This window comes from Magnolia sinica, chromosome 14, assembly GCF_029962835.1.
Source record: "Magnolia sinica isolate HGM2019 chromosome 14, MsV1, whole genome shotgun sequence".
Taxonomy (NCBI): Eukaryota; Viridiplantae; Streptophyta; class Magnoliopsida; order Magnoliales; family Magnoliaceae; genus Magnolia; species Magnolia sinica.
The window spans coordinates 31,204,187-31,218,063 of NC_080586.1; the positions used below are offsets into that span (position 1 = coordinate 31,204,187).

A 13,877-nucleotide genomic window follows, 5' to 3' on the forward strand; every position below is an offset into this window, starting at 1 on the left:
AACTGGATGTATACAAGAACTAGAGTCCATTCAACTACAAGACTACTTATACTTCTAAGATGTGAAACTATAGATGAGCCTGAGTCTCTTCTTTGCTTCTTATCTTTGTTGATTTTTCCTAGGTTCCATTGTCTTTCATAAGGTTGATAAATTATAGATATGGTGGCAAGGCAGCTCAATTGAGTAGTTGCCTTGTAGCATTGCATGCTTGGATTGATGTCTTTATCTTTGAACAAGCTTTGCATTGATGTCTTTATTTTGCACCCATGTATGTGAGTGGATAAGTGATGCCATTCTTGTAAAAAATTTGCAAACCATATTTGTTCTTAGTTTGTTTTGATTCATTTTTGTTCTTACACTTGGGTTTTTCTTTTGCTTTTGAAGGCTTGCCAGGACTTTTTACATGGAAAATGCAAATGAAAATCTTGTCGACACTCTCATGTTTTAGCTCATGGAATGCCTCAGGTCAAAGATGCATACTTATGATTTCTTCATTGTGATCTGGAAATTTTCATTTGTATTGTTTCATGTCTTCTCTTTAAGCATGCTATGTATTTCTTGTTTAACAAAAAATTATTTCATTCGCTTAATAATTGGATGAATGTAGTAAGTAGTAACTATGAGTTGGTTCGATCATGTTGCTCCATGGATGGTGCTCTTTAATGCAACATTTAGGTCTCAGGTGTAATCCCAATTTACCTACCATAGAAAAAGGGAGAAGAAACTACTATTTGGTGGAATATACAATATATTAGAGTTGTTCTCCTATGCTTTATTGGCATGGAGGGAGGGGCTGGAGCTGGCTGGACCTCGTGATATTAAGAAATAATTTGAGTATTAAAAAATTATGAGTCTTCATGCTTTCTAAATGTCCAACGAAGTCTTAAAAATTGATATAACAGAAATATTAATCCAAACATGAAAACATGACACAACAGTTTCAATTTTTATGTTTTATTTGGAGAATTCATCACTGTTGCTATGTGCAACATTTTACTTATTTGAGTTACAGTTCATTTGCAGCAACATGGAGCACCTATGAAGTCTCCTAGTTTTCGGCTTCAACTTGGAGATGGTATATTGTAAGGTCATAGGATCCAGCTGCCTATTATGTTTTCTAAGATGGTTATGTTTTGATTATAATTTCAATTGATACTTTTATTGATGATTGGAGCATCGTGATGCTTTTATGTGATTAGATTCCCATAGTTCACTAATTTTTCATGTTCAACTTTATTATAAAGAAATCGTTGCTTATCTTATATTTGCACTCAACGACACATACGTAAGAGCTGGTATTGAACATGGATGCTTTACTCTAGGAAAGCATTGATATATTGTCGATGTGGAGTCCATTGTTTTAGGAGATTAAGTTACAAATTATTATAAAGAGTTGGTTGGATATCTTTTATTTTTTGTAAATGTTGTTAATAGTTGGATGGATGATGAATGTATTTGCGAATGTAAATGAAAATAAAGTACTTATAATATATATATATATATATATATATATATATATATGTTATCAATGGAGGATACCTTGTTTAGGGAGACATGAAATTCCTGTAGCTTATGGTATGGTGCCCCAATGTTGGTTATATGTTACTAGTATGTAGTAGATAATACTAGGTTTAATAGTTTTTGTATGTGGCTAATTTTTTTCTTTTGGTTATCTTTGGCAATTCATCAAGCAGTGGGCCCGCGAAAATGTCTTACTGAAAAATTGGCTAGTCCACGTATCAGGTGACGCATATTTGCATGCCTAACATGAGCATTTGTGAGATAAGTATGGGATGACTTGGGACAATGAATGGATAGAAGTTTGATGGGGAGTATGTCTAAAAATACATAGGTGAGATCAAACTTGACATCAACTATTCGAGTGGTGGGCTCTACTGTTGATGCCTCTTGGTTTTAAAAGCATACTGAACAAAATGCTTAATTGTCTAATTTGTAACCTTTAATCGGAGGGTACAAAAGAAGTAAAAAAAAAAAAAGAGGATAACTAGTCCACTTTCAAATAGGAAAATCTGTTATTGTATGTCTTGGATTCTCTAATTGGTATTCTGTTTGCTCCACTGATTTAAATGGCAGTTTCAACTGCAACTCACTTAGGACTGAAAGTAGTATCACTCAACCCAACTCACCTGTTTCAGTCTCTTATCAATCTGGTGACTCATTTTGTAGCAGACCAAAAAAAGAACTCCAACGATTCGTATAGGACAATACCTAAAATCATTCAGAGTTGTGCTTCATGGGCCATGAGCCATCCATGCAAGGGCCCACTAACTAAATGGACAGTTTATATTCATGAACTATCCAATTGGCCTACCAACATCAAAGACTGGTTCATTATGTGATGAACCTGAAATATCTCCTCATGTAGATAATGCTCAAGTGAAAAGTTTTTCTCAAAAGAATGTTAGTTGATCTGTTGTACTTTTCATTGCTCTATACTCAAATTCCACTATCTCCACTACACTTTCCTTCTCTCTTCCACTCTGTAAGCAGCATGTTCTTTCAAAAAGGTCACAAAAAATAGGAAATTGAATCTTGTCATGATCAAGTAGACTAAGGAGTCTGCTTCACTTTTTATACTTTTTATGTTTATACGTTTTCGTCATCAACTAGTAAGTGTTGACCCGTTATGACACACATGCTTACTTCTAGAGCACTGCTCTTACATATTCCTGTCCAATTACATGCATTAAAAAGAATTTCTTTACTTCTTGAATCTTAGAAGCTCTAAAAAGAGAAATTCACTAAAATTTTACATCTTAAAATTGTTTTTAAAGTGACAATTGATTCATCAATTCTGATATTTCTAGTTGGCATCCACCCATAGATGAAAGATCAATTCAAGATTCTTTGACTGCAACAGGACTGTTGAATGATTAATTTTAACCCATCCTTTCCAATGAATCATCCAACTTCAATTGGAGATGACAACAGAATGTGACAACAACAACCTAGTACTTCATGATAATTAAATTGGAGATTTAAAAAAACCAAGTTTCTTTTATGAGAAAAGTATTGTTTAACAGAATTGGTAATGGTTGTAACATTCTACTCAGCTAGTCTTTTTAAAATGTTTGTGAGCATTCGTTTGAAATCTTAGGTGACCGTGAAACCTCAAGTTTAATTTATTGACTCTGTCCATTTTTTTCCCTAAATTTCTTATAAATTTTTAAGAATAAGAATTTATAATCAATAGCTTGTTCAAATTTGAAAGATTACCTCGTTCTAAAGATGAGTTCTCTTAAGAGAGTATAAATTCATGTGCTCATGCATTGTCCTTCCATCTCAACTTCCAACTCTTCCACTCTTCTAATCTCCAAAAACCCATATCCAGAATCCACTGTTTCTCTCTATTTTCTTCAGTTCTGCTCTTGAAAAAGAAAAAGAAAAAAAAAACAAAAGATGGTGGTGTTGTCCCAACCAGCATTAGATAAGATTAGTTTTATAGAAAACCAAAAGCTCGTGTCCTTCCCTGCAATTCCAACCATAGACCTGTCAAAACACAAGTCCAAAACTCTTCTTGTGAAAGCCTGTGAAGAGTTTGGATTCTTCAAGGTTGTCAACCATGGCATTCCATTAGAGTTCATTGATAGGTTGGAAGCTAAGGCTGTGAAGCTCTTCTCCTTACCTCAACCTGAGAAGGAAAAAAGTTGGCCCTGCTAATCCGTTTGGGTATGGAAATAAGAGGATTGGACCCAATGGTGATGTGGGCTGGATTGAGTATCTCGTCTTTCAAACCAATGCCAATTCCATTTCTCAGAGATCTTGGGCATTTTTAGAGAACCCAGAAATCTTTTGGTAAGAAAAACCAAAAAATCCAACCATTTTCTCTTGCAGCTCAAACCCAATTGCATTTTTCAAATAGTATTAGCTATTTATAGCTATGATTCTTCAGCTTGGAGCTTCTGTTTTTATGCAATAATACTTCATGTTTTGATGAAATGACCCTTTTTTAATTTGTGGGTTATTTTTCAGCTCTGCTGTGAGTGATTACATATCAGCTGTGAAGAAATTAGCTTGTGGAGTTCTTGAATCTTTAACCGAAGGGCTGAAGGTTGAACCAAGGAATATTTTCAGCAAGCTTCTGATGGATGAAGAGAGTGACTCTTTTTTCAGGCTCAATCACTACCCTCCATGTCCTAAACTTAAAGCATTGAGTTGCAACTTAACTGGTTTTAGAGGACACACTGACCCTCAGATAATATCAATTCTGAGATCAAACAATACATCAGGCCTTCAAATCTCTCTCAGTGATGAGAGCTGGGTTTCAGTCCCACCTTACCACAACTCCTTTGTCATTTTTGGTGATTCCTTGCAGGTATAAATCTTCATAATGATGCTTCTTCTTTTCCTTCTTCTTTCTATTCAATTCCCAAGTTTCTCTAGTTTGAAGAATGGGCTTAATATGGTGGACCCAATTGAGAATGGGAGAGCAGCAGTATTGTAAAAGTTGTGGTGAAGTAAGTTGCATCTCTAGGAGGCTAGGTTGCTTGGAGTTGTTTGAATCATGGGATGAGGCATCAACCTTCACGCTGCTAACCATGTAATCACTGTTGACGGTTCGTGGAACCTTACTAATGATCTTCAGGCTTGGGTTTGGAGGTATGACATAATCGAGATATTTATTTTCTAAAAAAAATTAATGCTTAATCTTTTGGAGCGCAGTTTTCTCATTGTTGTTCTTTGTTTCTAAAATGTATTGCATTCTTGTAGGTATGGGCAAACAAAGCCAGTTTATGCATATCGTTTGATGGCACATGGAACTATGGAAGAAATATATAAACGGCAGGTACAGATAAAACATGACTATTAATAAGTGATGTGTATGAGGCTTTACTTACAATCACATTGTGAATCTCTAGATCCCAATCACATGTATTTACTGTATGGTTTATATGTGTATTTGGATGGCATCCTACTGTTGCATGTTTGATGTTTGCTCTGGTAGTTGGAATGCTGAAGAGGCTTCTATTGTGGTTCTCAGATGTTGAAGAGCATCAAAGCATGCCTGCCCACTTTTAGTCCCAACTGATGTACGGTTTTGCCTATTTGGCTATATCAGACTATGTGGCTGCATGGAAAGTTGTATTGCTATAAACATTTGTAGCATGGAAAAAGGACATTCACGTGCATTTGTAGTTTGAAAACATTAAACAGACCGTTAAATATTTTATTGGTATTATGCTTATTACTTTGTCTTGATGAATGTTAAATGGGTGAAACATGCACGCACATGTTTAATCATTGATTGATTATGATATCATTAAACAAGCGTGTGAATCAATTTTCGAATGACTATTAGGTGTAAGATTCAAAAAAATTACAAATAAATCGGACAATTTTTTTTAATTCGCAGCTATTTGGTCCATGCCAAATTCTAGACCGAGTGGGTGTGGTAGCATACCGTCTTGCCTTGCCCACACCACTCGCAAGCATACACAACGTATTTCATGTATCAATGTTGATGAAATATGTTCCTGACCCTACCCACATTATCAAATGGAAATAAGTGCAATTAAGTGAAGATGCTACCTATGTACTGCGACCAACACGTATTCTAAATAGGAAGGAACAAGTGTTATGCAGCAAGGTGATCCCGCTCGTGAAGGTATTGTGGACGCACCACACTGAGGAAGAGGCTACTTGGGAAACAGAAGATGAAGTCCATAAGAACTACCCTCAGATCCTCGAGGAGTACGAGAAGGTACTATTTTGGGGATGAAATTTTTCTTTAAGGGGAGTAATTGTAACACCTTAGAAAAATCTATACAAAGACCCGAGTACCACCTCATGCAAAAATCCCTAAGGATCATATTCTGTAGAAATTAGGCAAAAATTAATTAAGCACTAAACTGAATTAATCGGTGGATTTAGGTTAAACCACCATTTAAACAAATAGCAAGACCCAAAACCCTCAATATCGCTAACTCAACATTACTTAAAAACCTGGAGAAATCCCAAGAGCCTGTCGCTCTCGGGAGTACATTGAAACCCCGTATTGGACCTGGACCGCACGTCAAAAGTCCGATGACCACAAAACTATAGGATTATGTCCATCTTACTGGGCTTGACAGCCATCGTGGGAATCGAGCCCAAATTGTGTCCAAAAATGCATAACTTGAGCCCTGAGTAAAGTGTATGGGAAACGTGAATATCTTTAGAAAACGTAATGAAACTTAAGTAAATTGGGTCATTCGCTTACGCGCGAAATTGAGGATTTCGGATCATCAATTTCTGACCAAACTTCACCCATGGGAAAAGGAAATTTCCCTGCTCATCTCAGTATACTTATGGCCCCGATCGAGCAAGTTCAACCGTTGATATGACATAGGTCCTCCACAGTCAATCGGCTTGTCCAATTGCATTGAAATCACATCCTGACATAGATCCATGGTCAAGGAACTTCCCCTATGTTGTAAGCGAATAATAGAACTCCCTATAAATCTCGTTCGTCAAAAATAGGCCCCCTTTGGTTATAACCCATGTATATAGTGGCCCTAGGGCCATTGACATCACTTCTGGACTTATATAAAGCCCTTATTTCACCCCATTTCTATTCCATACGAATTTCTCTAACCCAAGGAGAGAGAAGATAGAAAATAAGATAAAAGAGTGAGGAGAGAAGAGAAAGTTTGGGAGAGCGTTGCTGTGATTCTTTCCCACAACTCCATACACTGAATTGCCTTCCTGTTACATTACACGATCCATTTCAGCTATGATTTGAGTAAGAAATCCAAACCCTAACACCATAGTTAAGATCTAGAATAGTCGTTTGTCAACGTAGCTAACAGATTTCACCATTTAGGTACCCGACGTTTTATTTTCAAAAATATAGAATTCGAACTGAGTCTGAATCAAGTATTCCGATGAAAGATGCGGACTATAAATGTTTAGGTTATGGTTTTCAATGCTTTCAATGTCAGCAATGATTTATGTCTAACTTAATTGCTGCCATATGATCTTAGTTACACCATTTTCGATGTAATATACATGTATGAACTATGTAGAATAAAATATGCATTCCATGTGTTTGTTAAAATGTTTGAATGAATAGGTAAATATGATTTATGCTTGCCATGTCTACAAATCTAGGATTCATAGTTGTATTATGTATGCCAACCTCTCTGTATATAGATTTGCTAAAATATACATTGTAACTAACCTAGTCTATGTATTAAGTGAAGGGTAGCATAAGTGTTTGATAAATTGTTTGAATGAGAAAATGTGATGATTTATGTTTATTAAGTATTTATTAAGAATAGGATTCCCAATAACTCCATGCATATGTCTAGTTTCCTTCATGTAATTTTAATTTCATCTATGTAATTTATGATAAAATGCAAGTGTTAGGTGTATATACTTAATGTGGATGATGAAATGCTCAAATGAGAGATTTGTCTGAATTAATTGCCAAATGCTGGAACTATTATCACATGTGTTTACTTGTTACGTCTAAGTAGGATTGGGGCTCGCCATAGTCCAAGCAATCGGTAATAGTCCCCATTAAGGTGGCTGAATTAATCCCGCCACCTCAGATATATTCGACGAATTCGGGTTGCACGACGATTATCGATAGTAGTTAGGCCACGAGGGGTGCTCATGCACTCCATGTCGATTAAGTTGGCATGTGCTCGTACCAATCGAACTTGTCTAATAAACCGATCAGCCTAATATGTGTTTACCATATATGGACACCACTGCCTGAATCTAAGGTACCCCCTCCGATGTAAAGGCATGCCTTAACCATGGTAATATGATCCACCAAGACTCATGAGCCGAGCATGGTTGTATGGGATACCGTGTTCGAGCTGTTGGCCTACGCCAAGGTGATCAGCCACCCCGTAGAGACCAGTGAGCAAACCCAAACTCGTGAGCCAAGCTTGGTGGTATGGGACACCGTGCTCAAGTTATCGGCCTACGCCAAGGTGATTAGCCACCCCGTAGTGACCGCAAGTATAAACTTATGAACTTGCCTAACGACTGCTTTCCATTGGGAGTGATGACCTCACAACTTTCCTATCGTATGTGCTTGACTAGGAGTGATAAACCTAGATGAATCTTTCGGTTCGGGTCAATGATATACAGGGAGGTACCCTAGCTTCCCAAATCTGCTGTATGAATAAACTTAAGTAACTACTAGGCTAACATGACCATGCATTGCACTGCATTAGTTAGGACGTGCTTTAAAGGTATAGAAGTTCACATGGGGAGGCAATGTTGTCATATGCAATATGGTGTCAGCATCGCTTGTTGAGGGAGCTTTAGATGTGAGGGCATACATCATTATTTGCACTCCATTCCTGCATTAACAAGAGTAGCTAGGAAATGATTGTTACGTCGCTTTATCATTACTGCTTGATTGACTTGATAACATGTTAACCTTTACCTTATAATACCACTAAGTTGATCACTCACTCCCACTCTAGGACGGTGTTTTAAAACACCAACCAGACACTAGTTTAGATGCAGGTGATGATGAGGTATACGCAACAGAGCAAGATTTCATTGACGAGGAGTTCTCCTATTGTCAGCTTTCTGGTGGGTCTACATAGACTTTGAGCTGATTTGCCGGGATACTGGGATACTTGTCTAGTTGGACATCTTACATTTTCTCCTTTTGTCTATTTTACAATAAATTTTGTATATATTAAACCCTGTTACATTATCATACTTTGGAGGTTGAGAACTTCTTACTTATTTTAATACATATACATCAGAATTTTGTTTGCTTAAGTACATTATCTCTAGAGTATGATATGTTGCTTTAGTATATTCCCACTCATGTTTAATGCATTGATATGGATGACATCTAAATATCATTATCCATGTTGCATAAGTGATGTATTGGATCTTGGGAGTAGAGCTTTGCTCGACCCTCGAAATTCAGGGTGTTACATCAAGACTCAATGTTGTGTATGAACTCAATAGAATATTTGTAAAATTGTGTAAAGTTCATGTACACACAATTTAGGTAGTTGTTATAGGTATTGGTCTAGTTGTTTTGTCACGTAATTGACCAAGGGAGAGATTGAAAGTGCCCTGGTTTGTCAATTAGCGTGAGGGTTAAGTCGATGAGTCAAGTGAGCCACATAGGAAGATCATTTAAGCTATTGCATCAACCGGATGTGCATTTCAAGATCGTCAAAGGTAAATTCAGCCTCACACCCCGTGTCCCAAAACACCTAGGTAAATAAATCCTTCAAAGCCTTAGAATAACATAAAAGTTAAAAGTCTGAAAACTTATTGTTAAACAGGAAAATTTTCTAAGTTTTCTGCTGAGTTCGATGACATCGAACAAGCTTCGATGACATCAAAATGAGACCTTTTATGTCCACCAACCACATAATATTTGGATAAAATATTCGATGAATCGAACATACCTTCGATGACATTGAACATCAATAATCGATGACATCGAAGGTAGGTTGATGACATTAAAAAACTTAAAGCCTTGTCTAGAAAAACTTCTTGGAAAATATTCTGACTTTTCTTGAGGAATCAAACGAACTTTGTTGTCATCGAAATTCAAATTTTGATGTAGGTTCAATGATATAGAATCTGGACAAGTCTATGTCAACAAGCTTCAAAGGAAAATCAACTGCAATGTTCGAGGAATTGAGCTAGCCTTTATGACATCGAAATTCAAACTTCGATGACATCGAAGAAACATCGATGACACCAAAATTGGACAAAGAAGTGTCCAGCGAGCCTTCAAGGAATATCTTCTGAAATGATTGATGAATTAAACTGAGATTCGATGACATCGAAATTCAAACTTCAATGACATCGAATCATTACCGATGACATCGATTTCTTTAAAAAGTTCCCAGAATGTTTTTCAGTTGAGTTCGTATCATCGAACTGATATTCGATGGCATTGAAAGTATACATTTGATGACATCGAATCAAGTTCGATGACATCGAACTCAGTCAAAAACTGACAGTTTTATTTTTATTGGAGATTTTTGCCATTATAAGGGGAGCTTGTTCTTAGTTGCAAGGCTGAGAAAAAAAGAGAGCTTTGAGAGAGTAATTGCATACCACCTACCCTAAGCACTTTTTCTCATGTGAGTTCATCCTTCAATCCACCCTCATTAATGATATTCAATAGAGTGGATTAGTGAATGAACTTCCTCATTCAAGGATCATCTAGCTACCATCTTAATGGTAAATCATTGAGTTGGGATCCCTTGAATGCTTAAGAGCTTGGAATCTCTCCGTCTCTCAAATGAGTAACATTCATTAGAGTAGATTCCAACATAACCCTGACCCAACCCATCACCTTACATTGGAGCATCATAAGTGTTGCGGATCAAGGGAGCTGAAGAATCTTAGTCATCAAGAGAGATCATCTTTATCAAGGTACAGAACGGGGCTTATCTACTTATTCGTAAGTCATTAGAGTCTAGAGACCCTATTGATCATTCCTTGTGTAGGATTGGGTCACAGGTGCATCTCACCCCTTACAAGCCCACACAAGAGGCCTCCGATGGGAGAGTACATTTAGGTTCTTAGGATATTTGCTCTTGTGTAAGACATAAACTCAGGTCCTTTGTGTAGGTCCTTAACATGTGTGGTCTAAACTAGGTTCCATGTATGGATCCTTTGCTCTTGTATAGGGCATAAAACCTAGGTTCCTTGTGTGGATCATGTACTCTTGTATAGGGCACAAAACCTATGTTCCTTGTGTGGATCCTTTGCTCTTGTGTAGGGCATAAAACCTAGTTTCCCTGTGTGGATCGTTTTCTTTTGTGTAGGGCATAAAACATAGGTGCTTTGTGTAGGACCTTTGCTCTTGTGTAGAGCATAAACGTTTTCCATGTGTAGGCATGTTTACGTACCTTGTGTAGGTCATAGAGTCAACCTTGTGTAGGTTGTTAAGGTTTGAGGTAAACCTGATTTGAAACCTCCATTAGTAAAATCCGGTACACTCAAGGGTTGAGTACGCTCGCTAGGAGTGGAGTAAGCACATCATCGAACCACTATAAACGACTGTGTTTGAGATTGATATTTGCATATTCTCTTATTGTGTTTTACTTGGAATGATCACATGAAAGCATGACAATATGAATATCTGAAACTTATAAGACTCACATCCCACACACTTTCACATAGTTTATCCATCATAAACTAAGTCTCATATCATGTTTAAATATTGAGTAGTCTTGTGATTGGATCCTCTACTTAGCTTGGAAGTTTGTAGATTTAAAATGAGTATATGTTGATAATTGCACATTAGATCAAGATTAGATTAATAGGATTTTAAATTGTCATAAAAGTTTATAAAGTCCTATTCACCCCCTCTAGGATACTTTGACCTATTCCTACTTCTACTATAGCATTCTTTACCACAATTTCATTATCCCTCATTTATTTCTTGGTTTTACAAATATAATATGGCTTAATGGTATATTTTACATATGTTTATGTTGCAAAGTGAATTTAAGAGCTTGGATTGAAAAGAATGCTAAAAGCATGGATATAGTGCTCAAGAATTGCCAAAGCAAAGAAGGGATCTTTGGAGACCAAGATTGAAGATTTCAAGACTCCAAGATCTAAGAAAATCAAGTGGAGAAGGAAGTCAAAAGAACAAGCATAGAAATCACAAAGACTGTGCCATAGAGAACCATTCGATGACATCGAATATCCATTCGATGACATCGAACACTAGTCGATGATATCATATTTATGAGGGAAAATCAAGTTGGTTGTTGGACATATTAGGTGCTTTTCTCAATCAATCGAAGACATGTTCAATGACTCGAAGAAAGTTACTCAATGACATCGAAGACTGCTCGATGGCATCAAATTTATTAAAGAAATTGAAGCAATTCGCTGGACTGTTTTAGACACATTCTCGATGACTCGAAGACCTGTTCGATAGATCAAAGATTCGCTCGATGACATCGAAGGACGGTTCGATGACACAGAGACTTATGTAGTGCAAAAGAGTGAAACGGCGTGACTTCCAGATTCAAACCCCTTCGATGTCATCGAAGGGTGTTCGATGACATCAAAGGCATTATACAAAGTTATGTAGAGTACGTAAATTTGATCCGATTTTGTGGATCTGTGGAACTTGGCTTATAAATAGGAGTTTCCTAGGCACTTTTTAGGATATCGAGGGTTTGGAGAAGTGGAACAAAAGGGCAAAGCTGCTTCCCAAGAGTTCTTCTTCCTTTCTTCTTAGTTTTTAATGCTTTCTTCGAGGTTTTTAATCCAATCATGTCTATGGTTAGTTAGATCCCTTTGCTAGAGCTAAGGGGTGAAGCTTGTAGGATGGTTGAGATATGTTTCTTATTTAATTCTTGTTATTGTTGAATTGCTTTGATTCTAGTTTGATATTTAAGGAATACTTTTAGTTTTTAATGGTTTGTTGTGAAAGTGCCCTAGTTTATCAATTAGCGTGAAGGTTGAGGCGGTTAGTTAAGTGAGCCCCATATGAAGATTGATCAAGCTATCACCTTAACCGGATGTGTGTTCTGAGCTCGTCACAGGTAAATTAGCCTCACATCCTAAATCCTAAAACACCCAGGTAAACAAAAGCCTTAAAAGACTCAGAACAACATAGGATGAAAAAGTCTGAAAACTTAAGCTTTAAACAGGAAAAATCTTTAAAGTTTTTTAGCTGAGTTTGATGACAACAAGTCTATATCATTAACATCGAACACCTATGTTCGATGACATCGAACAGTACTCGATGCCATCGAATTAAGCCTTTATATGTCCAGCAACCATAAATTATTTTGGACAAAATGTTCAATAAATCGAAAGTATCTTCGATAACATCGAATTTCAAATATCGATGACATCGAAGGTTAGTCGATGATATCGAAGGACTTAGAGTACTATCCATTAAACTTCCTTGAAAAATATTCTGACATTACTTGAGGAATCGAATCATCCTTGATATCACCGGAATTCAAACTTCGATGACATCGAGAGCTGATTGATGATATCGAATCTGAACAGATTGTGTCTAGCGAGCTTAACAGAAAATCAAATGAAAATGATCGAGGAATCGAGACAACCTCGATAACATCGATATTCAAACTTTGATGATATCAAGAAAGTTTCGATGATTATTGTCCAGTGAGCTTTTAAAGAATATATTCTAAAAAGATCGAGGAATCGAAATTGGTTTCGATGATATCGGAAGTTGAATTTCAATGACATCAAAACAGTATCAATATCATCGTGGTCAAACTCTATAATGTCCAGCAAGCTCGTGTGTTATAATATCGAGGAATCGAAACATGAATTGATGACATCGAAATTCAAATATCGATGAAATCGAATATGATTCGATATCATCAATAGTCTATCAAAAAGTTCCTGGAATAATTTTTAAGAGAGTTTGTATCATCGAACTTTGATTCAATGGCATCGAAAGTATATTTCGATGACATCGAATTAGGATCGATGATATAAAACTCAGTCAAATTTTGACAATTTTATGTTTGTTGAAACTTTTTAGCTATATAAGGAGAGCTTGTTCTTGGTTGCTAGTGAGAAAAATAGAGAGAGAGCTTTGAGAGAGTAATTGCATATCACCTACCCTAAGCTCATTTTTCTCATGGAAGTTCATCCTTCAATCCACCCTCATCATTGATATTCAATAGAGTGGATTAAGGAATGAACTTCCCCATTCAAGGGTCATCCAACTACTATCTTAATGGTAAATCATTGAGCTGAGATACCTTGAATGCTTGAAAGCTTGGAATCACTTCTTCTCTAAAATAAAAAAACATTTATTAGAGTAGGATTCCAACATAACCTTGACCCAACTCGTTACCTTTATTGGAACATCATAAAGTGTTGCAGATCAAGGGAGATGAAGAATCTTCATCATCAAGGAG

At 36.6% G+C, this 13,877-nt stretch overlaps 1 protein-coding gene across 1 annotated transcript; it reads left to right on the forward strand.

The window, feature by feature from the left end:
• The first annotated feature begins 227 nt into the window (after positions 1–227).
• LOC131225242 (gibberellin 2-beta-dioxygenase 1-like) lies at positions 228–4,481 on the forward strand. The gene is made up of 3 exons (XM_058220733.1): positions 228–465; positions 3,994–4,336; positions 4,412–4,481. The coding sequence occupies exons 1-3, from the start codon at positions 452–454 to the stop codon at positions 4,463–4,465; spliced, it is 411 nt and encodes a 136-aa protein (XP_058076716.1). The 5' UTR covers positions 228–451; the 3' UTR covers positions 4,466–4,481.
• The last annotated feature ends 9,396 nt before the right edge of the window (positions 4,482–13,877 follow it).